Raw genomic sequence first — 26,366 nt, forward strand, 5'->3', positions numbered from 1 at the left:
TTTATTTACTTTTACTTTTTCGGATTACCATTGAAAGACGGTTGGATACTTGATATCCGTCGAGATAGAAAATTCCTTACTTTGCCATTTGGAACCAATCCCATGATGCTACAGATAATAGTTTTCCATAATCCATTTAAGGACATAAATAATATACTACCCAGTACTAAACTTCAAAATGTCTGAAATCTGATTGTTCAAAAAAAAAAAAAAAAGGGTCTGAAATCTGAATTTGTTAATAGTCCTAGTCTCTAATCTCTCCCCACCGGACCAACCGTCTACCTCAGAGCAGGCACATACCTAACTGTTGTCTTCCCAAATTTCCAATCAAATGTGACACCAAGCCGGTACAAAAGTAACAAAACCGCACCTAACACTACTCTTAACAGCAGCGGAGGCTACTGCTTTTTCCCATCACCTACCTACTCCCCTCTCAATGCTCCAAAGCTTTGTGTCCACTATTTCTTGAGTCCTTCGTCAAACTGGAACTTGGCTCCAAGTGGCCACCGTGGAGCCGCTCCCTCTTTCCTCTTTCTCTTTTTCTGCTTCGTGGAATTTTCAGCAGCAGGGCTTCTGTCCCAAACCTAACTTTGGTGTACATTAATAATACCCCTCTTAGCTTTTTATATGTTGCCTCTCCTATTGGTTTTCTGGTCAAGTATTTTCTTTTTTGGTGGAAAATGGAGGCCCAGCTGTTTACAGTGGCTTCAGCCTCTGCTTCACTGACTCTTCTTCTTCCTCCTTCGGATTCCTCAAAACCCATTTCCCTTTTCCCCCCTCCAACCCATCGATGGAATTCCAACGGCTTTTTCAAAATTGTCACCTGCGCTGCTCCGAAGCATGGCATTCACTCCACTGAAGCAATTGAAACTACTATCGGGTATCAAGTTGCTATCTTTATCTTTTGCCTTTCTAGAAAATCCAGATTGCTTTTTAGTGCACCTTGGACGAGTTGATTGCGGTTTTTTTTTATTTGTTTTGCCATTTATAGTGATTTTTTATTGTTTGAGGTTTTTGATGGATGGCGTTAGGTGGGTTTTGTTTCTGGTTAAAGTGGAGGGATATTTGGGCGGTTGGTTGTTGAATGTACTGAGTGAAGCTGCTGATTGGTTGCATCGTGGATACTTTACTGAATGTTTTGAAATTTCATCCTTTGATCTGTGATAGGGACTGTGATCACAAAGCAACCTAGGCTGGCTTATGGTTTGGATTTCCGTTCATGCCGTTCTGTATAACCTTTACTTGTTTGAGTGTAGTTCCTTGTTTTGCAGTGTGGAAAGCATATTCCAATAAATAGGTGTAGGCGAGCCTATTCGTATCTTCTGTAGTGTTCCTCTTCTGTTAGTTTTTCGGGTCCTTTTTTTTTATTTCTCTAATAACAATTATAGCTTTAATTTTTTGCCCTTTCATTATTCTGAATTTGTACTTGTAAAGCTCACTCAGAGCAGAAGGATGATAAATTAGTCTTTAGTTTGTTTATCCAATCACCTCATTTACTTTTTTGTCTTTTTTTTTTTTTTGGGACAAACTAGTTATCGGTTGTACGGTGGTCTCCAAAGCTTGACTTATCTTAAAAATTAATTTCTCTAAACTATTTCCAAACAAGAATTGGTCTACTGAAAAGTTTGCGAACTCATCTGGTAGGTGGGTCATGTCTATGATTGCTCACAGGTCTACAAGTTCATTAACTATATATATCAATATTCTGTGCCTGTACCTGCCTAGTATACGTGCTGTAGCCAAACCTTAATGGTTTTATAAAATGTTTGGGTGTTTGTTGAGATTGCTTCAGTTGTCCATTGCCTTCTCTTTTCCTTCCTGGTCTCTTTCTTTTCAATTATTTTCTGTCAGGATGCAAGCGCTTTTTCTGAAAACAGAGAAGGGGAGGGGGGCTGTTTGGTGGGAAAGGGAAGGAAAAGAAGTAGGTTGTAGTGTTTGTGTTTAAATTCTGTTGGTAGCCGACATTTGGGTTTAAAGGTCTAGTGACATATGCAAGTGGTTTCTGCACCCAGCTCCTAATACTATTATTACTTTTGTCTATTGTCAACTCCTCCTGTGTCTCAGATTGCCAAGGAAAAATAGGGTTGATGAGACTAAAATATATACCCTTGAGGGTATAAGGAGTAATTTGATTCGACAGGAGGATAGCATAATTTTCAACCTTTTGGAGAGGGCTCAGTTCTGTTTCAATAAACAGACATATAATGCTGATGCTTTTGCCATGGATGGATTCAGAGGTTCTTTGGTTGAGTACATTGTCAAAGAAACTGAAAAGCTTCATGCTAGTGTATGTATGACCATACTTGAATCTCCAAAATAACATGGACCAAAATGAGATTTTTTTTTTTTTTTGGGTATGTAAAAATCTTTTACATATGTGTACAACAATCTGTTTTAATCAGGTTGGGAGATATAAGAGCCCCGATGAGCATCCTTTCTTCCCAGATGATTTACCTAACCCACTGTTGCCGCCTTTGCTGTACCCACAGGTACGATTTTCATTGCCATATGGAGATGGAAATAGGTTAATTTCACTGATCCTGGTTATGTATCCTTGCTAGTTGTCAATTCATTATTATTTGGAGTGGAAAGCTAATATAGAGTCTACACTTGTGAAAGAAGAAATTTTGCCATCTATGTATATGCTAGGGTGCAAAGATGCTGCTGCTAGTTAGTAGAAATATAAGTATACTTGTTTATCCCCGTCTTTCTTGGTTGAACTTCTCCACATCTCTGGTATTTGCTGATTCAAGTTTTTTTTTTTTAAATAAATTGTCTAGCCCTAACTTATGGTGCAAGATGTCTTTTGATGTTCATATAGGTTTTGCATCCTGCTGCTAATTCGATTAATATCAATCTCAAGATATGGGACATGTATTTCAGAAATCTTCTTCCTAGATTAGTTAAAGAAGGTGACGATAGTAATTATGGATCAGCAGCCGTTTGTGACACAATTTGCTTGCAGGTACCAATCCGTCTTCCTGAAACTAGTTTCTGTTTTATGGAATTGGAATGGGAAACAAAATATTGGCTAGTGTACTATGTTGATTTGAGCTCATTGTTTTTTCCATTATCTTTTTCCATGCACTAAAAGTGGAAGAAGTCACAAAAAGTTGGCAAAGATTGTCTATCGGCAAGTTTATGACCCTAGATCTGGAACATATGTTTGAATCTCGATTAGACAAAAAGACTTGTAATTCACGCCACTTAAATGTGTTGATGTGGTTCAATTCAAACTTTGTTATTTAGAAAAATTTTACCAATCTCTTTTTAAAAAAATGGAGGTTATTGTCAAAACTATTGCTTTTAAAGGAACTCGATGTCATTCAGTTTGCTGTCTTTGCATGTTGTTCACTTGAAAGCTGAGTGTGCATTAAGCTTAAAATTATGCGAGATGTCCTTTGCAAAGGTTATGACTTTCTGTTCATGCTAATCACGTTCTTCCAGTGAGAAGTTTCTTGAATAACGGGCTATGTTTTCAAGGCATTGCACATAGAATATTGTCTCACCCCTATATATTATAGCATCTCTTGGGAACAGGCTTGATCCTTATGGACAGTCTAGCCCCCCGCTCCCCGCCCCCCTCGCCCCGGCCCCAGAAAAGGAAAACCACAAAAAGACCTCACATATCCTTTTGAAGCAGCAACAAGTTGAGGACAAAGGCTGTAGTAAGGGGAAGAGAAAAGGATCAATGATACTTCCTTCACTCGTCCTGTACATGTCTGAGACGCAAATTGTTTGTATTTTTGCAGGCCTTGTCAAAGAGAATCCATTATGGTAAGTTTGTTGCAGAAGCAAAATATCGGGCCTCACCAGATGTTTATAATGCTGCTATTAAAGCACAAGTACTTCCTTAACCCATGCTGCATATCTGCCCAACTTCTTGATGCTTTTGTTGCAATGCTCTCTGTCACTGACTTGCTTTATATTGTTCTCGGTTTTTTCAGGACAGTACCCGACTTATGGCTTTGTTAACATACCCAGAAGTGGAAGAGGTTATCAAAAAGAGAGTAGAGATGAAAACCAGAACTTATGGGCAAGAGGTGACTTTAGGTGGGGGAGAAAATGGAACTGATCCAGCTTACAAAATCAATCCATCTCTAGTAGCTGATTTATACGAGGACTGGATCATGCCATTGACAAAGAAAGTTCAAATTGAATATCTTCTGAGAAGACTGGATTAAATTGGTACAAGTGTTCATAAATAAAACATATCTCCCACTATGGTTGACTGAAGAATGGAGAAACTTCGACAGCGGCAGTCCGGATTGGTTCGAAATTGATGCTTTTGTTAATGTAATGGTGGATGAGAGTGTGCTGAAAATGTTTACCCTTCTTGCTGTATACTTGTGGGTTCAGACTTCAGAGGCACTAGATGGCTGTGAACACAAATCGGGTGGTGTTGGAGATAGAATCCAGTTCTGGAGAATATTGGAGTTGTCTAGTGTTTAAAATTTTGAGGCTTATGCTATTGTGGTATATATATATTTTTTTAAATTATCATCATTATTCTAAGTGTATAGGAAGGTGGTGAAATCACTCGTTTTAATTGGACAATTGTGGAAGCAACTCTAGTATGGAGTTAAATGCACTGTACCCTTGAATTTTACCTTTAGTTGAACTTTATCTTCCTGAATTCATTGAATAAGCACTTTATCTTTTTATTTGATATTTTAAGACAAAATTGTCCTTGCTATTTTATTTCTTTTTTGTTTATTCATTTCCTTATTTTTCCTGTTCCACTATTTTCTTCTATTTTTGTATTTTTTCTTGTTCCACTATTTTCTTGTCATGTTATTACCTTGTTCTACCCTTATATCATGCTAGGTAATTTAATTCATGGCATAAGATCAATAATGTTGGCTGTATTTGATTTTGTCAAAGTTAGTTATGTGAGGAGGACCAACAATGTTCCTGCCCACATCATGTCAAAAAAGTCAATGTCGATGTCTCTCGAGGGAAGTAGAGTATGGTTTGTGAACTTCCCCAAGATTGTTACTGACAAAAATGTCAATGTCGATGTCTCTTGAGGGAAGTAGAGTATGGTTTGTGAACTTCCCCAAGATTGTTACTGACGCTGCTCTTGAAGATTTGAAATGAATGAATGATTTCCTTTTATGCTTCAAAAAAAAAAAAAAAACCCTTATATCATGCGTTGCCTCCTGTTTGTTTGGCAAAAGGATTACACGGCGCGGAGGTTTGTCTTTCTGAAGTCCCTAATTTAAGTATATCCTGGGATCGTAAGATGCATCATCATTTTTCGAAACCTAGCTGGAAAGGTTACAAGTTTGCACGAGCTTTTGGGAACGTATTATTTTATGCAGTATTGCTATCACTAGAGACTAGAGAATTTCTCCGTTTGGCCAAAATTTGGATATTCTTCATACGCTTATCATACCTGTATAGCATAAAATTTTTCAGAATTAAGAATTTGTTTTTTAAATGCGTGTAAAATTAAGATTTTTAGACAGCCAACTGCAAGTGGTGAAGCAAGCGCAAATGCTATTTAGTTTGATTTGAATTTAGATCAATTCAACTAATGATCCTACGTGTAGAAAAAGATTTTTTCTGTCTGTTCTTTGTCTTCTTTTTTTTTTTTTTTGTGAAATAAAGATCATCTATTCCATATTAGCTTTTGTGACGTCTTTGATTTTCCGGCTCCTTCTCAGCCAAAGGTCAAAGGGTTGGGTTTTCTTGAATCTGGTGCTTCAAGTTTCAACCTCTGCCGTGCGGCATTTGTCATGATGAGCCAAATGGGAGAGAAGCGTATATCGCCCTGCTAATGAGTGGATGTTAAGGGTTCAAATCTTATCTTCTGTCAAAATATTGTCATTTAATGTAGCTTTTCTAAAATTCATATGACTGTTTAATGCATTCATATAATCCGATAGTGATTCAGTCTCCGTTGATTTCCTGTTGAGTCGCTCTCTAATATAGGTTAGAGTATGAATAGATGTAGATGGTGATAATAAATTAAAAAAAATCAATATGGTCTAATGATGGTTCAGTTTCCGTGACCCTGTTGGGTCATCTCCCTTAGTATAAATTATAGTAGGTGTAGGTGTAGGTGTAGATGACAATAATAGACAAAAAATAATAATAATAACAATAATCATGTAATTCAAGTTTTTTCACGCCATCTCATCAATTCAAAAATTAAACGTGTAACAAAATTTGGAACTTTCGAGTTGGATTAGTTGGTACAGAAGCATTGATTCTAGCTCTCACATGGCAGAGAGGAAGCATTAACTTGATTGCTATTGACATTTGCTCTGTTTGACACTCGAGGTGTTTTTATTAGAGTGAATGGCCCAAAAGGTCACTAAACTATTAAAAATGGCACTCTTTGGTCACCAAACTTTTTTTGTGGCCGAAAAGGTCACTAAACTCACAAAAACGCTCCAGCGGAGTCATTTTACCGATTTTTACAGGTGAATCATCCGGTTACAAGGTTATTTAGAGTGGATGAATATTTGTGAAGGGGTAAAAATGTCCAAAAAATATATGCAAACCTGTTTCTTCCTTTCTCGTAAGCCGTGTTAGTTAGTGTGAGAAAGAGTAAAGCAGGATTGTACTCTTCTCCATGCATCAAGATCACGGTTCTAATAAAGTGCAAGATTTCCTTCCACTTATTATTTAACTCTTTCCTTGCATCAAGATCATCACTATCGTCATTATCTTCTTCTTTGTCTTCTAGTGTGATGTCAAGTAGTGATGATTATTGTTTTTCTCTTTGAACTGTCATTTGGGCATGGAGCTTATGGGTTTGTAACTTGGCTCTTGATGGCATTATTTGCAATGGGCTCCTCCCTCTTTGCCTGATTTTTTGATAGATCTGAGCCTTTTTTTTTCTATTTTTGTTCATATAATTTTACCTTGAACAACACTGGATATTTTAGATCTGAGCCTTGCAACAGGCTCCTCCCATGTGTATGTTAATTCTCACAAACACCGGATACAAGTACAACCACCATCTATGGCTGCTGGAATTGCCGTCGCACCGGCTCCCGAAAACCCACCTCCCTAGTCGCAGATAGTTTGACGTTTTCCCCTTTAGCCCAGCGATTCAGCACAACTCGGAGGTGTCGAAGGAAGCCCAGGTTGAGGGTTTGTTTTGTGCTGGAGGATGAGGAATTGAAAGCCCAGTTGGTGAGAATCGAGGAGGAAGCCCAAGAGCAGGAGAAAGTGATGGCGAAGCAGATCTCTGATGCAAGAACGGCGGAGAAACTAGCCAGGAAAAGATCAGCATTTGGTACAACTTGCGAGGAAGGAAGAAATAGTTTTGCCATTTTTTTGGGACATTTTTGCCTTTGACTATATTCCTCCAATCCACATTGCCCATGCCACCGGATGAGAAACCGCTGAAATTCGGTAAAATGACTCCGCTGGAGCGTTTTTGCGAGTTTAGTGACCTTTTCAGCCACAAAAAAGTTTGGTGACCTAAGGATGCCATTTTTAATAGTTTAGTGACCTTTTGGGTCATTCACTCTTTTTATTATACAAAACTAGACCAAAAGATAGAAGTAAGCTTGAGCAGTAGAAGTTTGAGTAGCAGATGTTTTGGTTTTTTGTTTGAGGATTGCCTTCTAAATTATCATAACGTATGTGAGATTAATTTAATTGATTTTAGTATTTAAAATGTGGAATACTGACGGTGGTATGATGGTGGTTTGCCTTTGGAAATTGCTGTGGCAGGGTCGATATCATTTAACTCGACGATTGTATTGGCATCTTTGGATTGTTGCTCACTCTAGAGAGTTAGTATAAATGGTAAGCATCTATTAGTGTAGTCATTCGTGAAAATACATTTGTATAGTGTTTTTTTTTTAAAAAATTATGTAGGTGATAGTTTAACCTTTGATCGACAAGTATTGCTTGTCTAATATGTGGTTGAATACGAAGTGCACATCCCGTTAGATTTAAGGATATAAGTTCCACGGGTAGTTCGAATGGTTTCGTAGTGTAGTAGTTATCAATAGATTCGTAATCGATCCAGTGTACTACCTTGTTGTGTATCATTGGGACAAAATTCTACACAACCTTAGGAGATTAATATGGTCTAAGGGTTGGAATACTCTAAGTGAAAAAAGAATATGAGAATATAAATTTTTTGTTAGTGCAATTCTATATTAGTAAACGAAAACAGTTGTAATGAATGGTCTTTCAACTTCTTGCAATTCTTGGATGGGTGTAGAGTTGTTAATTGTCTACCGTTGTTGCATGTTCGACAACAAACTCAACTTTAAAAAATAAAAAAATAAATAATCTTTCTTATCATGCAAAATCTCAATTTCAGAATTAAGGACATATAAATCAAACCAATTTCTCACAATTAATAGTAGTCAATAGCTGCGTACCTTATTCTAATGACACCCAATAAACTGTTTTCTGACACTTTCTCCAAATTTGTTAAAGCAAAATCCTATTATTCAAATTATACAAAGTAAACAAATTTCTAACAAACAATAAGTAAATCCATGGAATCCTTATGCATACGTATAACATACTCTCCCAAAACTTCCCCCAAAAGGGAAAAAAAAAAAACAAGATAAGCTAAGACATTATTTGGTTGTCCAATTAGGTAGCTAGGATTGTGAATAAGTAAAGTGCTTTTCCACTGAGAGAATACTTAGCATAGTTAACCAAAGATAAATTCAAATTATTAAACTCATTAGCGAATTGGGGTGGTCAGAATTGAAGAATTAGTTTCCTTTATCGAAGAGTCAATTGGCCAATCGTACCAATTCATCCTTGTTGATAGGTAACTAACCAAAAACAAACCAATTCAATTCAGCGCTAACTATTGTTCTTGCCACCCAATTCAATTCAATTCCAATGGACAACAAGAACCATTAGTATGTATAAATTCTTTTGCTCAGTTGTAAAAAACACGGAAAACAAACCAAAAAGCAAACACACCTTAAACTGAACCACCAAGAATAGTTGGACCCAATAACAATTTCAAAATGCAAGGAATAACCACAGCAAATATAAGCATTGAAGGCAAAAAGAGCATAACGGAAAGAAGTGGAAGAAAATACATTCGGACGGGGTTTAGAAATGGCTGAAACCAATTGCTCAAACATTAAAAACCACTTTAACAACTATTAGAGCCTCCTGCTTTTCAACCATTTTTAAGGCCTTTAATGGGCATTTAAGGAAACACACAAAAAATAAGGTTCATATCACATGTACTCACTGCTGAAAAGACGATTAAAGTATGCTCACATATTTTTATTTTATTTTTTATCATTTTTTTTTAAATGTAAGCAGGAGAACTCGAACCCGAGACCTCTTGCTAAAAATGCCTATAAGCTAAAAATAATGTAAGGGTATTTACAAAACAACAACAAAGCTAATGCTACCCAATCTTGTACCTAAAACTGAACCTTCGCTCCAAATAATCCCACATTTCCAAAGTGCCCTCACTTATGCGGCTAAAATTCAAAATATCATTTTGATCAAACTCATTCTTATATAATATAAGATTTTTGACAGCATTGTCTACAAAAATATGCTATAAAACATCATAAAATTTTTAGAATACACGCGTCAACATATTAAAAAATATACATTCATTTATCTTTTTCTACCACCATGCCACCTAGCTATTTTCATTTCTACCATTGCCACCTCATCTTAAACCATCATCATCGACTACCACCTCTCATTCTCTTTGTTTTTTTCTCTCTCTCTCTCTCTTTTTTTTTCCTTTCTCTCTCTCTCCTCTTCCTTTCCCCATCCATATAAGGCAAAAAAAAAAAAGTTTTTCAATTTTTCCAAACACCTAAATGCAATGCTAGACTTATCAAAATGGTCGTGTTCGTGTTGGAATTGAATATTTTGGATCCGGACTCATTTATTATACTTGTTATGAATTCGACCCGTATATTTGACTAGTCTTACACTCGATCTCTCGAATTTGGATCCAATCGGGTATATCCCGTACCCAAAATTATATATTAATATTTATTATAATTATTAATATGTATATTTTATAACTATTAATTCATTTAAATGGATTAGAATAGGATATGAGTCAGAATTCAATATTCCATATTTGACTCGGTTTTTTATCAGGGAAAAAAGGTCTGAGTCTGAGTCGAACAAACAAAATTATATCTCTACTATAACTGTACCCGATAAAACATAGCGGATTCGGGCCAAGTTCAGGACGGTTGACAGGCCTAAATACATTATTCAAACGGATCCATTATTAAAGAAGGAAAGGACCTCATGTTCATTAGGGAGGAAATGGCAAACACAAAAAAGTTGGTGAATTTCGGAATCATAATGCCGAGTGCCTTGATTTCTTGCTAAATTCAACAAAGCAAGCGTACAAAATGTATATCAAGTAGTTGCAACCACCCAGGAGCATATTTCCTTTTTCCACTAAAGTTTCTCCACCACGTAACATTTAGACCCTCAGAGGGAGAACAGGTTAAAAATTACATAGTTAAACTCAAAATAGCAGGAAGGAAGGAAAGAAGGGATCAAATTTAAGAAGCAAGAAGAGGAAGAGGAAGTTAAACTCAAAATTTTTTAATTCCTAAGTCTCATTGGCTGATGCTTCTTACTTGTTGACGGAGGAAAAGGTTAAATCCCTGCTAAGAAGACGGATGATGCCACTGACAAATGAGCTGGAATTAACGTCTGAACAGGGCTGCCTCCAACTGGAAGTAACTACATAGATCAGGCAGGTGACACAAGAATACAAGTTAGTAGTAAATTTTAGTGGGTCGTGGACTCGTGGATTATTTTTATTATTATGCCGTACTATTTCTTAACCCACGGACCCCAGATAACAATAAAAATCTGCGGCGGTTAGACATATAGATCTGGAATCTACTTGTACCAAAGCCTGTCTCGTATCAATCCCCTCTACGCATACCCCAAAAATAATACGGATACAGCTAGCTATCCATCTTTAGCCTATTAGCTCTCTCTTTCTACTTTGTACTCGACTAGGATATATACGGAGCTTTTCTCAGTGCTCTTACTTGCTAAACTAAGACTAAAGAGGAAAAATGGAGGGGTTGAGCCTGAGGAGTAGGGGTATTGGGTGGTCAATGGCGGCGGCGGTGCTAACAGCAGCCGTGTTATTAGTGATGCTGCCTCAAGTCTCATCTATTCGCTACATTGTGGGATCTAACATGGGTGGTTGGGCCCCTAATGTTAACTTCACTATCTGGGCTCAAGACAAACATTTCTACAATGGTGATTGGCTTTGTAAGCAAATTTCTTTCTCTCTTCAGATCCAGTACTTTTTTCCAGCTGAGCTTGCCTTATAACATGCTTGCCTTTTAGCATTACTTTACCAATTCTGTTCCTGCATAGAAGAATGCGGAGCTTGATATTGAGCTGATTTCTTGTTTCTTAGTATGCTGTTGTAACTTCGTTTGGGATATTTTGCTGAGATGAGATGCAGGTTGACTTGTTAATCAGCAATTTCTTGCCCCAGATATTCATAGTGACGGAAAGTTTTGGTTCTTATTGTCCTTGGATAGATGCGGTTGAGATTGCATTACTTTTTCTCAGTTACCTAAAAAAGTGGGATCTTCTATTTTCTTTTGCTTTAGCTTAACTAAAGTGTTTTCGTTGGCGTTTTATTTACATGTTTAGTCACAGCAAGTCCTTCAATGGAGTCGCAATAATTGGGATATTCAATTACTACTTCTATTAGCAATTGTTGATCTTCTCCTGGAATTTGATTCAATTCAGTGATTCCCTATTCATTGTTCTTCAAAACTGCTAGTGTATCATTTTCCTTCATCCTATAATTACTTATTCCTTCATCCTATCATTCAGTGTACTGTTTTATTTGGTTAAAGATCCATTCTTTTTCTTGACTGGCCTACCTTGATATCGAAATGAATTCCCTTGAAATCCAGTCTTCCTCTGAGTCCATTTTCGGTTCTTTTCTCCTTATTATACAATGGAATTGTCCGAAGTCCGCCAATATTAGCATGACTGTGAACGCCTTTTTTGGCTTTCTTTCCTGTCTTTTCACCCATTGAGATTCGCTCTCCCGAGTTTTTTTAATTTAGGCTCGACTTTGCGGAACCGTCCTAAATGTTTATTTCGATGATGACGAGAGGCAGCATGTTAAAATGCGTTGCTTACATATGCAAGGAAGAACATGATAAATCAGATCCAGTGAGACATACTGACCGCATTTTGTTTCATGTCTCTGATCCGGACCCATCTGCAATTGGAAAAACCAAATGATAGCTGCTTTGGATCAATGTGGCACACTTAGTAGTAGTTCATTTTGAAAGTCAAATTTGAAGGAGCCATATAAACTGTGCTTTTTGCAGGTTAAAATACCGTCTGATGGTTCCTTCTTTATTCTCCAGATTTCGTGTACGATAGGAACCAGATGAATGTGATTGAGGTAAACAAGACCGATTTTGATTCATGCAATTCGGATCATCCTCTTCAGAATTGGACGACCGGAGCAGGAAGGGATGTTGTTCCGCTGAACATAACTAAGACTTATTATTTCATCAGTGGAAAGGGCTTCTGCTATGGAGGAGTGAAGGTAGCAATTCATGTTGAAAATCTACCTCCCCCACCAGCATCCTTGCCTCAAAAGAGTGATTCACCAAGTCTGCTGCTGTCCACTTTCAGAGGCCAGGTTTTCATACCAACTCTTTTTGCAGCTGCTGCTTTATGGGATGCCTTTATTCTACGCTTGTGATCAAATAGAAGTTGAGCAAATGCTTGTCATTTTAGACGTTTCTCTGATCCAATTAGGGATCAAGATTGGGCTGTTTTCGATTGTTCCTTTTCCAACAATCTCTTATTTGTCCATTGCATAGTTTGGCCTGAAAGTTAATAGTGTTTTTCAGATCAAACACGGCGGTTGATGTTGGAAGTCTGTGAGTATGTTGACCAAAATTGATTAAAGAATGTTTTATTGAATGATTTAACTGCATGATTTGCGGAGGAAGCATTTGTAACTGATCTTTGTCTGCGCCGCAAGTGATGGATTGCTTATTTGCATTGGTCCATAGACCACGCGCTTTGTAGTATGATAATGGCTCGTATGGATGGATGGATCATTGTGAGACGAGGGAGGTAAATCATGGGGGCGGCCTTTTCCATTTTTGATAAATTAATTATTCCTGGTTCCGTCAATTATCGGGGTTGGAATTGTTCCCGGTTATGGTAACAGTGCCTTGTTTGGATTGCATTTTTCTGGATTTTTTTGTAAAAAATTTATTGTAGCGATTTGATATATGTAAGGTAAAAAAGTGATAAAAAAATGCGTTCACAGGAAACGTAGTAATTTTTCCACGGAAAATGGCTGTCCAAACACAGCAGATCCTCTTGAATCTTTGCATGCGGCGTGCGGTACTATCTGATGTGAAGGTTGTCTCTGAAATGTAAAATAGTCAACTCCATAGAACAGGCAACCAAATAATTTGCTTTCTTTTCTGGGAGGAGAGTATTGAAATTTTGTTCCCAAACATTTGTGATATGAGAGTTTTAATCCTTACTAAAGTTTGGATAAAGGCAAATGTAGTTTCAAATGTTTCATTTTCCATGCACATTCAGTCCTAATGACTATTTTTTTTTACCAATTATTATCAGAATCATGTCACGGCCTGTAACTAATTTTAAAAAAATTTAAAAATTAATAAAATACAACTAGTCATAAAATTGTAATAAAATATAGCTAATTACTCATGTGGTGATCACCGTGTGCATAATTAGTCGTCTTTTACTTCAAATTATGGCCACAATATTTTTATATTTTTTGTTAGGATCGAAGACAATCTAAGAGGGGGTGAATTAGGTTGATTAAAAAGTTAATCAAGTTATGGGCACTTTTTGCTCAAAATGAAATTTACCTTCTTTTCTAAGTGACTACACAATGTAGCAATTAGTAAGAAAGCACGATTGCTTAGGAATAGAAGAGATAATCAATTAAAAAATCACAATATAACAATAAGTAAATAAGAAGGGAAGAATTGCAAACTAATTGACTACCAAACTTCTCTTGAACTTGTAAATCAATTTATAGAACAAACTTCTTCAAGTTGATGAAATACAACCAATATTGTGTACAAGGGAAGGTTCACTTCTTCCTTACCCCAAGTTTCACTCGGTCAAGCAAGGAAGTTTTGCTATCCCTCAGGACAACCCTCACAGAGTTATACTATCGAAGTATTCACTAACAAATAAAAAACTTACAATGAACTTCACACCACCAAGACTACAAATCTTTTTTGGAGAGTGTTTTCTCACTAAAACTATTCTAGATCTTTTGTATCTTCAATATGCAAAAGTTATTTGAAATTTCTGACCATACTCTATTTATAAGAGACCAAAAAAGTACTTCATTAATGCTTCCAACGGATAGAAAGTAGCTGAAGAGTCAACTAGCCGTTGGAGTATCGGACGTTCGGTAGTCTGGTTTCTTGCGTCCGACAGTAGGCAGTGAGTTTGAAAAATCTTCTTCAATTCTATCGGACGTCCGGTGCTTGCGTCCGAAAGCAGACAATGAGTTAGAAGAAATATCTCAATTCTATCGGACGTCCGGTATTGTCTTTGTGAGCGTCCGACAGCTTTCGTCGAATTTGAACAATCTTATTAGACATCCGATACTTGTGTCCGATCGAGGTCAGTGAGTCAGGGGGAATGTCTTATTTTCTTTGGACGTCCGGTGGTGGAGTTCTTCATGCATCCGAAGTTGCGCAATGATTATCGGACGTCCGAACCAAGCGTCCGACAGCTTTCAGCAGCCTTTGTTCCTTTCATTTGCACTTGATCTTTGAATCTGATTTGCTTCATAATTGAAAATATTTCTTGAAGAGATATTAGTATTATCTATTGTTTTATAAACATCAAAAAATAGGGATCAAAATCAACATTTTAAAAAAAAAAATTTGCGAACACGTGATTGGATTCCGATAACAATTGGTATAAAACTCAGTCAATAGGATCAAATGTGTTGTCTCAAATATTTGAAGCAAAAACAGTACTGATTCTCTCTTTTTAAGAAAGTATAGTTATTTTGAAACCAAAATCATGACTCCTAAGGATATGCTAGTGACAACCAAAATTTGTGACCTCAAAGGATATTATAGTGACAAAGTGATGGAAGGTAAGGTTTGAATCTTGACCTCTCACCCTGTAAAAATTTAAATCTTTTGTGATGGCCAATAACCAAAGGACAGTTGGTTCAATGAATTTGTAGATTGCCTTCCTTTTGCTTATATTGAGGTGGGGCCAGATTTAAATTTTTTTTTATTAATAATATAAGTGAAAATGTTTGAATTCGACAACTTTTACTTATACTCACTCCCTTAAACCGCTCAACCCATTACTTTTCCGGGGGGATCCGAATTGTACGTGCTTGTTGCTGCACCGCGGACAATCAATCGCAGCATGCAATCAACGGCTGATTGGTCCACTGAGCTTGATATAATTTGGGCTGTCCATTCAACAGATTAATTGACCGTGGCAGATTGAGCCCAACTGATTGGGCAATTCACTGCATGATGCGGTTTTAGCACCTGTACTCGATCCGTATTCCAATTTTTTATCTTCCTGGTTGTAATTTCTAAATATCTCCTCTTGTTCCTGTGAAGTAAAATCAGTCAAAGGTGCAAAGAAAGAGTTGTGTGTCCAGGAATGCCTTGTGCTTGCAAGGAGTTATGGGTTAAATTCTCTGAAAAGGCCTTTTCTTTTTTCTTTTTTTTTTGATAAAAATCATAACGCTTAAAGGCGTTAATTAGGCAAACTTTTCACTACGTATACAAATTTAGGTTAGCAAAAAATCTTTAATTTTGTCCAATATATGAAATTGTACTAATAAAATTAACTTGTACGGAACTTATATGAAGTTGTTCAATTTTGAAATCTTTGATCATATTTTGTGCACAGTTTTTTTTTTTTTGCTTTGATTTCTTCAAATAATTAAACCTTTTATTTTGCTTTCTTTTTTTTTAATATATATATTTACATCTGCCCAAACAAAGATGCACTTAATTTTGGGCACTAATGTTTCGGTTGGCCGCTCACACCAATGCTGCTGCTGCTGCTGCAGTACTTGCAAGGAGATCCGGTACGCCAACGGGTTGTCGTATCGTACAGTTTTGTACAAGTGGACGATGGTGATTAATCAGGGCCAAAAAGGTAAGATTCGCAAAACAGAAATCGTGAAAAATGCAAGCTAGAGTCCAACAGCGGGTCACCACTCAGCTTAGCTAAGCATCCTACTCACTGCGCGCTCGCTATATGGCTGGTTGGTTGTTAAATACCAGCCAATTTGCCACTAGCCATCTCTTCTTCTTCTTGCCAGATTTGCATTTTTGGGGTCTTCTTTACTTAGTTACTAGTCTTTTCTTTTGTATATATTTGCTGATTTTTCGAGGTTGATTCGCCGGAATAAGTTAATTTACGGTTAGCTGGCACCATCCATCAACGCGAGGAATGGTACGTAGACTTATCAAATCTAATGGTACTAGTTCCATAACGGCCTCTTTCATTATTTTGCTCTCTTTTGACAGTGGTTCTTGGATGGTTTGATCATCATGATGCTGGGCAAAAGGGGTGGTGCATTATGGCTGTTGGTGGCGGCGGCAACGCTAACCTGCGCTGCCAGCAGACTCATCCAGGTTGGAGGTAAGCCTGGTTGGAGACCGGACGTTAACTACACCGAATGGGCCGCTCAGCAGCAGCTTTGCGTGGGAGATTGGCTCCGTCAGTATACCATACTCTCCATCTTCTCATAAAATTGTCTCCGTACCTCTCCTTTTGTTTTCTATCTTTTGCTCCCCTTGTGGTTGTTGTGTCTTTCTGCACTCTTGACATATAAATAATTAATGCAGTGTTCAGATTCGATAAGAGGATGTACAACGTGCTGGAGGTGAACCGGACAAACTACGAGCTGTGCAACGACCATGATTTCATACAGAACATTACAAGGGGTGGGAGAGACGTATTCCAACTCACTGAGGCCAGGCCTTACTACTTCCTCTGCGGCGGAGGCTATTGTTACGGTGGCATGAAGGTGGCTATTAATGCTGTTGAAGCATCCCCACCTGCACCTGAACCCACCCCCAAAAATGGTTCCCCAGTGACAACAACCAGCAGCAACCTGCTTGCTCTAACCATGGTTTCTGCTGCTGCGGCTGTAATTTGGTGTCATGGGTTTCCGCCTTTCACCGTTCACCGACTTTAGCCTCTCCCTCCTATTTGGGATTGCAAGTATTGAAACCTAGTTCTTGTTTGCCCGTGGTATGAATGGATCAGTAGTTTTACTACTCGTGTTTCCAAGTAAAATTCAAACCATAATTGCTTGAAGCCAATTCCGCCCAGGAACACTGCAATTATGTATACCAATTCCAACCCAACGCATCCCCTCATACATGTGCGCCCTTGATCCGGTGTTGGTTCAGTTCCTTCGAATTATCTCATGATCTCTTCAGGTCCTCCCCTTCTCTATAATGTAGGAAGCTATCGTATCGAAAAAAAAAAAAATCCCCTCATGTATACCAATTTTTGGTATAAAAAATGATATCCAAATTATATTGCACCAAATATTAGCGTACAATAGCCCAATAGAAGGAAGGATACTTCAAATATTATAAAATTTACAGCATTTTGAAGAGATTTACACGTGAGCAGATCACTCAGCCAAGCTAGCAAGAAGTTTAGCTCCTGGGTTTAACATTTGAAGAGCTTTTGGGCCAAGAGATCTGTGGAGTGGCTGGCACTCCCCAGTTAGTCAATATGTAATGGGCCTTTGGCCCTCCATAGCACAGAATACAAAGACAAAAAGTAGATCCGCTGCACCTTTTTCCGGAAACGGGCTTAGATAATCTATCGCTCCAAACATGAGAAGGAAAGAGGTAGTGCTTGCAAAATACTAGTAATACAGTACATAATAACAAATAAATAGTTTTTTTTAAAAATAAAAAAAAATGGTGATGGAACTCAAAAGCAAGTGATAAGATTTTTGGGAGGGAGGGACAGAACTCAAAAGCAGAGAAGAGAAAATGAATTCATGAAATCAGCTGCGGCTGCGACGAAAAAACAACAGCAACAAGGAGAAGAGAAGAAGCTCCCAAAGTATAAAAGTCTGAATGGCAGCGGCTGCCTCTCCTGTCTCAGTAACTTCATCGCCGAATTATCGCACCAATCCATCTCAAACCCGAAAGCTCCCTTCCCAATCATGGCCTCCCACTACTCCAACACGCTTTTCTCAACCCCTTTCCTCACGTCGGCCATCCATCGCCGGAGCTGCTCAATCCATGAAGCAACCATCGTCGTCCGCACAACCCAATCCAGAAGTACACTTGAGCCTCGATGCGGTTCAACGATTTATTCACCTCAATTTTGGGAACTGGACCGGCACTTTCCACGTCTGTATTACTACTACTATATTTATATATAATTCTTTTTGCTTGATTTCTTTCTCGACTTACCCCCTATGCAATGCATTATTCAGTCTGTCTCACGACCGTTTTCTCTCCCCAACCCCTACTTTTTGCTGTTTCTCAATTTTGCAGCAATTTGATAGCCAGGGGAATTTGATGCATAAAATAAGTACCAAGCTTGCTGCGGGTTCTTATGGCGAAGATGAACTCATAAGTTTGATTCAAACGTAAGCTTCTTTTTTTAGCTTTTAATTTACTGATTTTTAGTTTGTAGTTTGTACCTTTGCTGCAATCACTAAGCCTCTCTACTTTTTCAATTTGTTTCTTTTCCTCGTAATTCTTCCGACACTGTTTTGACGATGTGGTTTAGGTAGGTGGAATGCCTTTAATTCACAAGGATTATTGGCTCATTGATTATGCTTTCCAGATTCGTTAACTGAATTTTGGTTACATAAGTGACATTCTCATGCTCGACGGTTTATTTTTTAGGCCGCATGATTTGTGGTTCATTGGTTATGCTCTACTGACTTGTTGATTGAGTCTTAGAAAGAGCTGAAGTTGATCACAGATTTAATTGCAATTCTGTCAACTCTCATGGCCTCTTCAGTGGCAGATTGAGAGAATTCTAACTAAAGATATCTAATGCACTACTTCACAATTCTTTTAAGACTCTAAATTTCATTGCCTCTCCGAAATCAGGTAGGTAGCTTAGTTAATCATTGATTTATTTTTTTTGCCTCAAAACTTTCTAGATGCACAATGTGTGTCCTTGTATAAGCTCATGTATTTGGTTAATTTGTAAAATTTACTCGCCTCATGAAACGACATTAGGCATAACCCAAGTCTGATGAATGGAAAGTTTGATAGCTTAATCCATTATGATGACCTTGTTAACCGCATGACTAAATTGTCAGGTTATACATCAAACAACCTCCATCAACGACTTCATTTTCTGGAATTGATGATGATGAGGCAGAATGGTCTGAGTACAAAATCAAAGAGATCAACATGTTTACTATGGATAAATATCAGCAGGTAAGCCTTCTCAATCCTGATACTGTCAATTTCGTACTTTATTATTCTAAATGGAGCTGTGGCACACTATTTTCATATGTTTGCTTCTATTGAGATTCAACTGAACTTAGTTTGCAGATTGGTTTTTTCCCCAAAGAGAGGGCATTTGCATTGAGGTACCAGACTGCTGGAATGTTAGAAACTGTGCTCAGACAAGGGGTGTTAGGCGAGGATGATATTGGAGAAGAATCACCCAAGTGAGTGCATTCCTCTTGGTGCTGTCATGTTCATTTTTCATCCCTCCTGCTTCTCCTCTGTATAGTGCCTCTTAAATTGAAAAGCTGCTTTTTATGCATTGCAAATTGCTGAACCAGCTGCTTGTGCATGTGCATGTGCATGATGCATGACTCACTAACTTACAATAATTGGGTATAGTAGAGCACAGGTGCGTGTCTCTTTTCCGTATAAGTTTCTCTTACTGTCTTCTTGGTGATAGGTAGATAGAAGTATCACCCCTTTGTGAATCCTCCCAAGAATGCAACTAACCTCCTGATATTGAAAATCTGAGTGGTTACACACCTGAAATCATCCCTGCTTGCATTGCTCATCCCCTAATGCCTGGTCATGCATATAAATGGAGACGAGGGAACCAAAAGTTACTATGAGACCCTTTTTTTGACTCAATCTAAGTCAGACAACTAAAGAAAGCTGTCGCGTGTAATGCTGAAAATTGTTAATTATGTGCAATTAAACACTTGCTGATGATTTGAGTACTCAGATTGTTGCTCATTCGGGGACTATTCGATAAAATCTATGCTAATGTTCTCATGGATATTTATCAGTATGCTTGATCTTGAGGGTTTTCTGGATTATTGCTGGTATTCTCATGGATACTTACCAACATGCTTAACATTGGGGTTTTGTGGCAATCCTTTTGTGCTAACCCTTCTCAACTGTCCCTGCACTGGTTTTGTTTTTCCGCAGAAATCTAAAGCTTCCCTCGAGACAACCTTCTATTGTATGTGAGAATTGCCTATATTCACTGGAGAAAGATCGGCGAGTAAGAGCTTTCCATGTCATGGATCCAAAAGGAATTCTGGATATGCTCCTTGTCTTCCTTGAAGATAGAGGTAGCACTGCACCTATTCCACCTACCTTTGATGATTCTCAGGTAGACTCGAGTCACCAAGTGAAGCTTGAATAGTACATATTACAACTTCAGTTCTTGGGTTTTGCCTTTCCTTTATTATTCTCGTGATATCCAATCATGTCTGGCTTTAGGATTATGGAGACAGGATTAAACCTATTCTGGGTACATGGAAAGGGCATTCTATCACAAAGCGCAGCGGTGTTTATGGAGCAACACTTGCTCGAGCTGACACTGTGGCTGTACTTGAAATAAATAAGGATGGTCAACTAATCCAGGTTTGCTGCACTACTTCAAAGCTATTTCTTTTGATGTGGAAGTTACAGAGATGAGTTTTAGGTGAAAGAACCAAAAGATATCACGCTTCAAAGAAATCTTTTCAAATAAGAACAGGAGTGGCATTAACATATCTGCTTTCTTCATCTATTTTGAACCAATATCTTTCTGCTCTTATTTCTGTTAACCTTATGTATGCTATTTTCTGCCGATAAAAAATGTGCAATATCATTAAATTTTAATGATTCTGTTTTCCTGACATAATCCGGGATTATATTTTTTTGAAAAATAGTTTGTTAGTTTTCCTTGTTTCCTACAGGATATTGCATCGACATTGGAGGGGAGAGATATTACTACTAATGTACATTGGACGGGGACCATGTCAAAGAATTTGGTTACCTTTGACGGAGGTTTCCAGCTGATTTTACTGCCTGGGGGTATGTACATGGGATGCCCATGTGACGTGGCAAAGTGTGTTCAAGAATCTAAATCGTTCCACTTGGAGTTCTGCTGGCTTGAGTCACCTGGAAAAAGACAGAGACTGGTCCGTACTTATGACGTGGAAGGCCTCGCTGTCTCCTCAACATACTTCTTGGAGAGCAGAGTATGATTACTGATCCTTCTTTTCTAGATATTAAATAGAAAGGGGATTTACATTCATAAATTTGCGGATGTGATAGCGTATTTTTGGCTAGCTGATATACAGGTTTCTCAGTGGGAAAAATAACGGATGCAGTCTGAATTGAATATATATTTCAAATCATGTCATGGAGATTTCTGTTAGTGCTTAAAATGATCAATGGGTATACAAGTTGAAGTTCTAAAATGTGGATTAATTATGTAGTGAGAGGTAACCTAGTCAATAAATTAAACTTGATCTATTTTTTTTTTTTTTATCGTGGCTAATGAAAATCAAGTTGCCCATTTTTTGCCTTCCTATGTCGTCAATCATCTTGGATAATGCAGCTTTGTGCTCCTGGATTCTGAAATCATGTTGTCAGTTTACATTGGACAAGCCCTTTGCAAGCAGAATTACAGTAATCCTTGCCGTCCAGTACCTACATTCAGAAGATTTGAACCAGAAACAGAATTTCCTATCGATCGTATTAAACATGCTTTCGAAGTTTTTTTAGCCAACAATACCTGTACTTTGAGGTTTAAAACATACATAGGCTTTCAAGGACTTTGGGTCAGCCCTGACTTTGTTCTTTTTTCTCTCGAGTATGATGGATATATGAAATGAAATGGCGCTTTTCAATAGTTGCCACAGCGATAAAATGTGGGTGCATGCGTGTGTGGTTAGGTAGCTGTTTTGTGAATGGCACGACAATGCCATAAAAGTTTTAAAAGCCGTGTTGTGGTCCAGGTGGGGATGCGGCAAATGTTGCATGCCTGGTTCAGGTCCCTATTATTTCACGTTAAAACGCTCCCTCCTTTGATCTCTTGCAAGGGAGATTTGTCATTGGTTATGGGTTAAAGGCTTTTTTTTGTATCTGGAGAGTCTTGACAAGATGTGCAAAATCTATATGCACTTTTTACTAGCAGTCACAATTCTGCTGCGTCAAAGTATCCTACCCTACTTGCGAGTCCCGTACAACGTCATCATTGTCAAGGACTTGCAATTTGCTAGCTACTCGCAAGTCGCAAAGGCTAGACAGTTGGTTGTCTGGGGTGGGGTGGGTGTTCCGTTGCCATTCTGTCACATCCATCTTAAAGAAATCCGTGGAGGGCCCAATGGATGAATCATTTTAGAAGAAACAAGCTGCCCATCTGTATGTAAGTGGAGTATTTCAGGTGGAGCAATTATATGCTCCGTAGTTAATGCATTTTCAGCCACTTGGGATGATTTTTTTTTTGTTCTGCCACTTGGATAATGATCCCTTCCCATAAAATAACATATTGAGAGCAGAAGAAGACAGAATAAAAGGAAAGCAAAACGAAATAGGAGTTCTATAATTCAACGTTTTTGCGGCTTGAGTGAAGGGAAACGCATTTATGTACAAAATACGTAACCTGAACGCAAGAGCCGTATAAATGAACGAAAGACGTCCGAAAATAACAAGGCCCGGTGTTGACCTGAGAGCATCGCTACCATTGCCTCGGCTGCGTATGACTGACAGATCGACGACACCTTCTATGATTAGCTGTCTTTTACGTTTATTTTTTATTGTCACGGAACAAATATTAAGCGGTTTTACATTCATTGTGGAACTAACCTAAATGGAAGTTCATTTTAATAATCCAACTTGTCAACCTTGTCTTACTTAATTATTACTGTTAATTTTTTTTTTCAAGAATAAAAAAAATGTCACCATTAATCTTTGAACTCTATTCTTTAATAAAAAAAATTTTTCATTAAAAGAACACGCAAAGGTACATTTTTATTTATTTATAATTAATCTTCCCAATGCATAAATATTTTTTGAACTAATAAAAAATTATAAAGAAATCCATTAATAAAGCAAGTTGAGAGGAAGGATTATTTTTCTTTTTATTTGATTTTTAATGTTTGACGGGAAAAAATGCACTTTTCATCCTCAAAGTTTGGGCTGTTGGTCACTTTCATCCTCAAAGTTTCATCCAAAATACATTTCATCCTCAAAGTTACGTAATTTTGGCCAATTAAGGATAATTGACGGGAAATGAAGAAATTGACGTTAGACCCAACTGTAAACCCAACAAAAATGGGTTAAACCGAATGGAGCCATTTTTTAACGGAACAAAAATTGTTGCAATGGACGGAAATCAACATTCTTCTCCTTCTTCCCTCTGCCTTTCTACAACCCCAAAACTTTTTTCCCAAAAGCCAAACCTTACACCACCTTGAAGCAATCAAATACTACATTTCTATATTTTCATTTTCACATAAAGAGAGTTGAGAAATGACTGAGAGGGATAAAGGGCTTCCAACCATGGAAGATGTGATAGTGGAAGCCCTTCTATCTAATGAATGGGAAGCTCAGATTTTAGCTACCAGAGAACTTGGTAAACTTGCAACCAACCTAAGACAGAAGTTAGCAGAAAGAGAGATCATTTCTCGGCTCGTTACGATGCTTCGTACGCAAGATTATGAAGCCACTGAAGCGGCACTCTGCTCTGTTTTGTCTAGCTTTTCACAGTGAATGGTATTGTTTGCATCAATTAAATTTTGCAGCTTTTGAAGTTGCATCCGAAGGCATTGGCTGTAGAATTGTTCCCTATCTAATTTTGCTGTGATTTTGCAGAAACAAGATCCGAATTGTGAATTCTGGTGCCATACCAGTATTGCTAGAGATCATTCAATGCCAAAAAAGTCATTGATTGACCTTGCAGCAGAAGCCCTCTTGGTTGTTTCTTCTTGCTCCGCTAACAAGCTAGCAATCGCAGCATCTGGGGCTATCCCGCGATCCTGGTTGGATCCATGAATTCCCAATTGGCAGATGGCCTGCCCCCTTCCTTCCTTTAGTGTTTATATGCTGACGCACATAAACAAACAAATCAGGTCGGTTACATCTTGAGCGGACTAATCGAATACAGAAAGTCGACTCGGTCCTTACTGACTTTCCGGACAAAGATCTTGGTTTGAGAACCGGTTGGAAAGCTCTCATCCCTCTGCTGCTATGAGACCATTGAGACCGCTCCGTCGGAGTTCCACCTAGCCTTTTCTCCATTGTCGAAATGCAAACCTTCTTTCAAATGACGAGTCAACCTCACCAACTTCTGGCTCATCCACTGCCGTAGCCCCCGAGGTTGAGGACCAGGAATGAATGACAAGATTAGGATAGGATTACGAAAAAAGCCCCGAGACAAGTGGGTGGGACAAACAAGTTCCAGTTGATTCGAGCGGGATGGAATATATATATAGTCCAGGGGTGGGGAAATAGGAATCAAGGGAAGAGAAGAACCCTTCCCACCTAGGTCCCCGGCTTTGCGGTCTTCTTCCCGACCGACGAGTTCTTAACGCGTCTCCGATTCAACCTTAGACTTCTTAATTAGTTCCATGTGTAACCTTAGCAACCGGTTTTCTTTCGCGGTTTAGAAGCTTAGCTTCATAAAAGATCTTTCTTGGGTCTCTTCTTTCTTATGCTTGTATTAACACTAGATGTAACTATAAAGATAGGGGAACAAGCACCGCTTCTTTCAACACGAACGGGGGAATTTCCTTGCCTTCAAAGGAGTTGGAGTTCCTTTTATGTAGCTAGAAGTGTAAATTGAATTCCTAAATCTCTTCCTTCCTTCGGGCCGACAACTAATGTATGAGTTCGAAAAACAATCAGAGATGATTAAGAAGGCGAGGGCATTACTGGAGAAGATGGTTTCCTCGTCAGAGATTGCATTGAAGGAGGTTGCTGAGACTGCATCTCTTGTAATCCACTTTCTAGTGGAGGCCATCGAAGAAGGTACACCACCATGCAAAGAGCACGCTGCAGCTACGTTACTGGTCATGTGCCAAAGCTGTAGGGACAGATGCAAATCTAGAGATTGGCAAAAAAATTTTGAGGTTGCAGAAAGAAAGAGGGAAGAAGGAAAAGAATGTTGGTTTTCGTCCGTTGCAACAATTTTTGTTCCGTTAAAAAATGGCTCCATCCGGTTTAACTCATTTTTGTTGGGTTTACAGTTGGGTCTAACGCCAATTTCTTCATTTCCCGTCAATTGTCCTTAATTGGCCAAAATTACGTAACTTTGAGGATGAAATGTGTTTTGGGTGAAACTTTGAGGATGAAATTGATCAACAGCCCAAACTTTGAGGATGAAAAGTGCATTTTTCCCAATGTTTGACTCTTTGCTCCGAAATTGCATTTGGTTTGACTGACTACATGTCATGTGACCCCTTCCTCCCCTTCCTGATATTTTATTACCAAAGTAAGAAGGGCGACAATTAAATCTAGATTCCCAAACAATTTTAAAAAATCGGCAACTTTTGAAGGCGCCTTGTAATTACAAGAAGTAGTTAGTTAGTACTTAATTCTCGCGATGGCTGCTGTGACGTGTCGAGGCACAGTCCCGGAGTAGAAAAGTGGAAACATAAGGTAGCCATTTTCAACGCTCAACTCAAAACGGGCATCCTATCCAATTCCAAGGTGGGCAACAATTGACTAGAATGCGTATGCAGAACCTTTTGGCCACTACTGATTGATTACATCCAATTTTCTTTGAAAGGAGACCATTCATAAAAGACGGGGAGTATATTAATCTTTCATCTTTTTACTTCTTTTTTTAGGGACTAAAATAACCCATGATTCAGCACTAACCTCCCATCTACTTCCCTCGTTGATTAAAACAACAATAAACCAATAAAGAGCAACTGCCGACAAAACTGAATAATATTAATTATTTCCTTCACGTTCACGGCTTATAAGATCTTTATCGGCTGGCTCTGTTTATACAAATGGAATACAACAGAGTATGGAAATGACATTTTTGTACGCAGCTACTGCATCTTTCCAATTCGTTTCTGCTACGTAGTAGTGACTTTAGAAAGATCTTTCTGTAGAAAGAGCTACAGAAAGAGCTTTCGAAACTAGAAAGTCCATCAAAAGAACTACAGAGAAAAATCA

General features: G+C 38.2%; 4 protein-coding genes across 6 annotated transcripts; all 4 read left to right on the forward strand.

Moving 5' to 3' along the window:
* The first annotated feature begins 432 nt into the window (after positions 1-432).
* LOC113751408 (chorismate mutase 1, chloroplastic) lies at positions 433-4,671 on the forward strand. The gene is made up of 7 exons (XM_027295420.1): positions 433-880; positions 2,065-2,287; positions 2,403-2,489; positions 2,822-2,965; positions 3,753-3,845; positions 3,948-4,204; positions 4,279-4,671. Exons 1-6 carry the CDS (start codon positions 681-683, stop codon positions 4,182-4,184), a joined length of 984 nt encoding a protein of 327 aa, XP_027151221.1. The 5' UTR covers positions 433-680; the 3' UTR covers positions 4,185-4,204; positions 4,279-4,671.
* A 6,159-nt stretch (positions 4,672-10,830) lies between these two features.
* On the forward strand, positions 10,831-12,948 carry LOC113752949 (lamin-like protein). The gene is made up of 2 exons (XM_027297009.1): positions 10,831-11,229; positions 12,357-12,948. The coding sequence occupies exons 1-2, from the start codon at positions 11,028-11,030 to the stop codon at positions 12,698-12,700; spliced, it is 546 nt and encodes a 181-aa protein (XP_027152810.1). The 5' UTR covers positions 10,831-11,027; the 3' UTR covers positions 12,701-12,948.
* A 3,063-nt stretch (positions 12,949-16,011) lies between these two features.
* Positions 16,012-17,194, forward strand: LOC113752787 (lamin-like protein). The gene is made up of 3 exons (XM_027296847.1): positions 16,012-16,098; positions 16,521-16,713; positions 16,842-17,194. Exons 1-3 carry the CDS (start codon positions 16,012-16,014, stop codon positions 17,192-17,194), a joined length of 633 nt encoding a protein of 210 aa, XP_027152648.1.
* A 760-nt stretch (positions 17,195-17,954) lies between these two features.
* On the forward strand, positions 17,955-22,074 carry LOC113754259. 3 transcript variants are annotated; one of them, XM_027298625.1, is made up of 8 exons: positions 17,955-18,377; positions 18,525-18,619; positions 19,307-19,427; positions 19,545-19,663; positions 20,391-20,577; positions 20,688-20,831; positions 21,149-21,433; positions 21,831-22,074. In XM_027298625.1, the coding sequence occupies exons 1-8, from the start codon at positions 18,099-18,101 to the stop codon at positions 21,960-21,962; spliced, it is 1,362 nt and encodes a 453-aa protein (XP_027154426.1). In that variant the 5' UTR covers positions 17,955-18,098; the 3' UTR covers positions 21,963-22,074. The 3 variants fall into 3 exon arrangements, with proteins under 3 accessions (XP_027154426.1, XP_027154428.1, XP_027154429.1); XM_027298627.1 differs by having other exon boundaries at positions 21,796-21,920; XM_027298628.1 differs by lacking the exon at positions 21,831-22,074 and having other exon boundaries at positions 21,130-21,278.
* Positions 22,075-26,366: the final 4,292 nt, after the last annotated feature.

The sequence above is a fragment of the Coffea eugenioides genome, chromosome 11 (genome assembly GCF_003713205.1).
Source record: "Coffea eugenioides isolate CCC68of chromosome 11, Ceug_1.0, whole genome shotgun sequence".
Classification (NCBI taxonomy): Eukaryota; Viridiplantae; Streptophyta; class Magnoliopsida; order Gentianales; family Rubiaceae; genus Coffea; species Coffea eugenioides.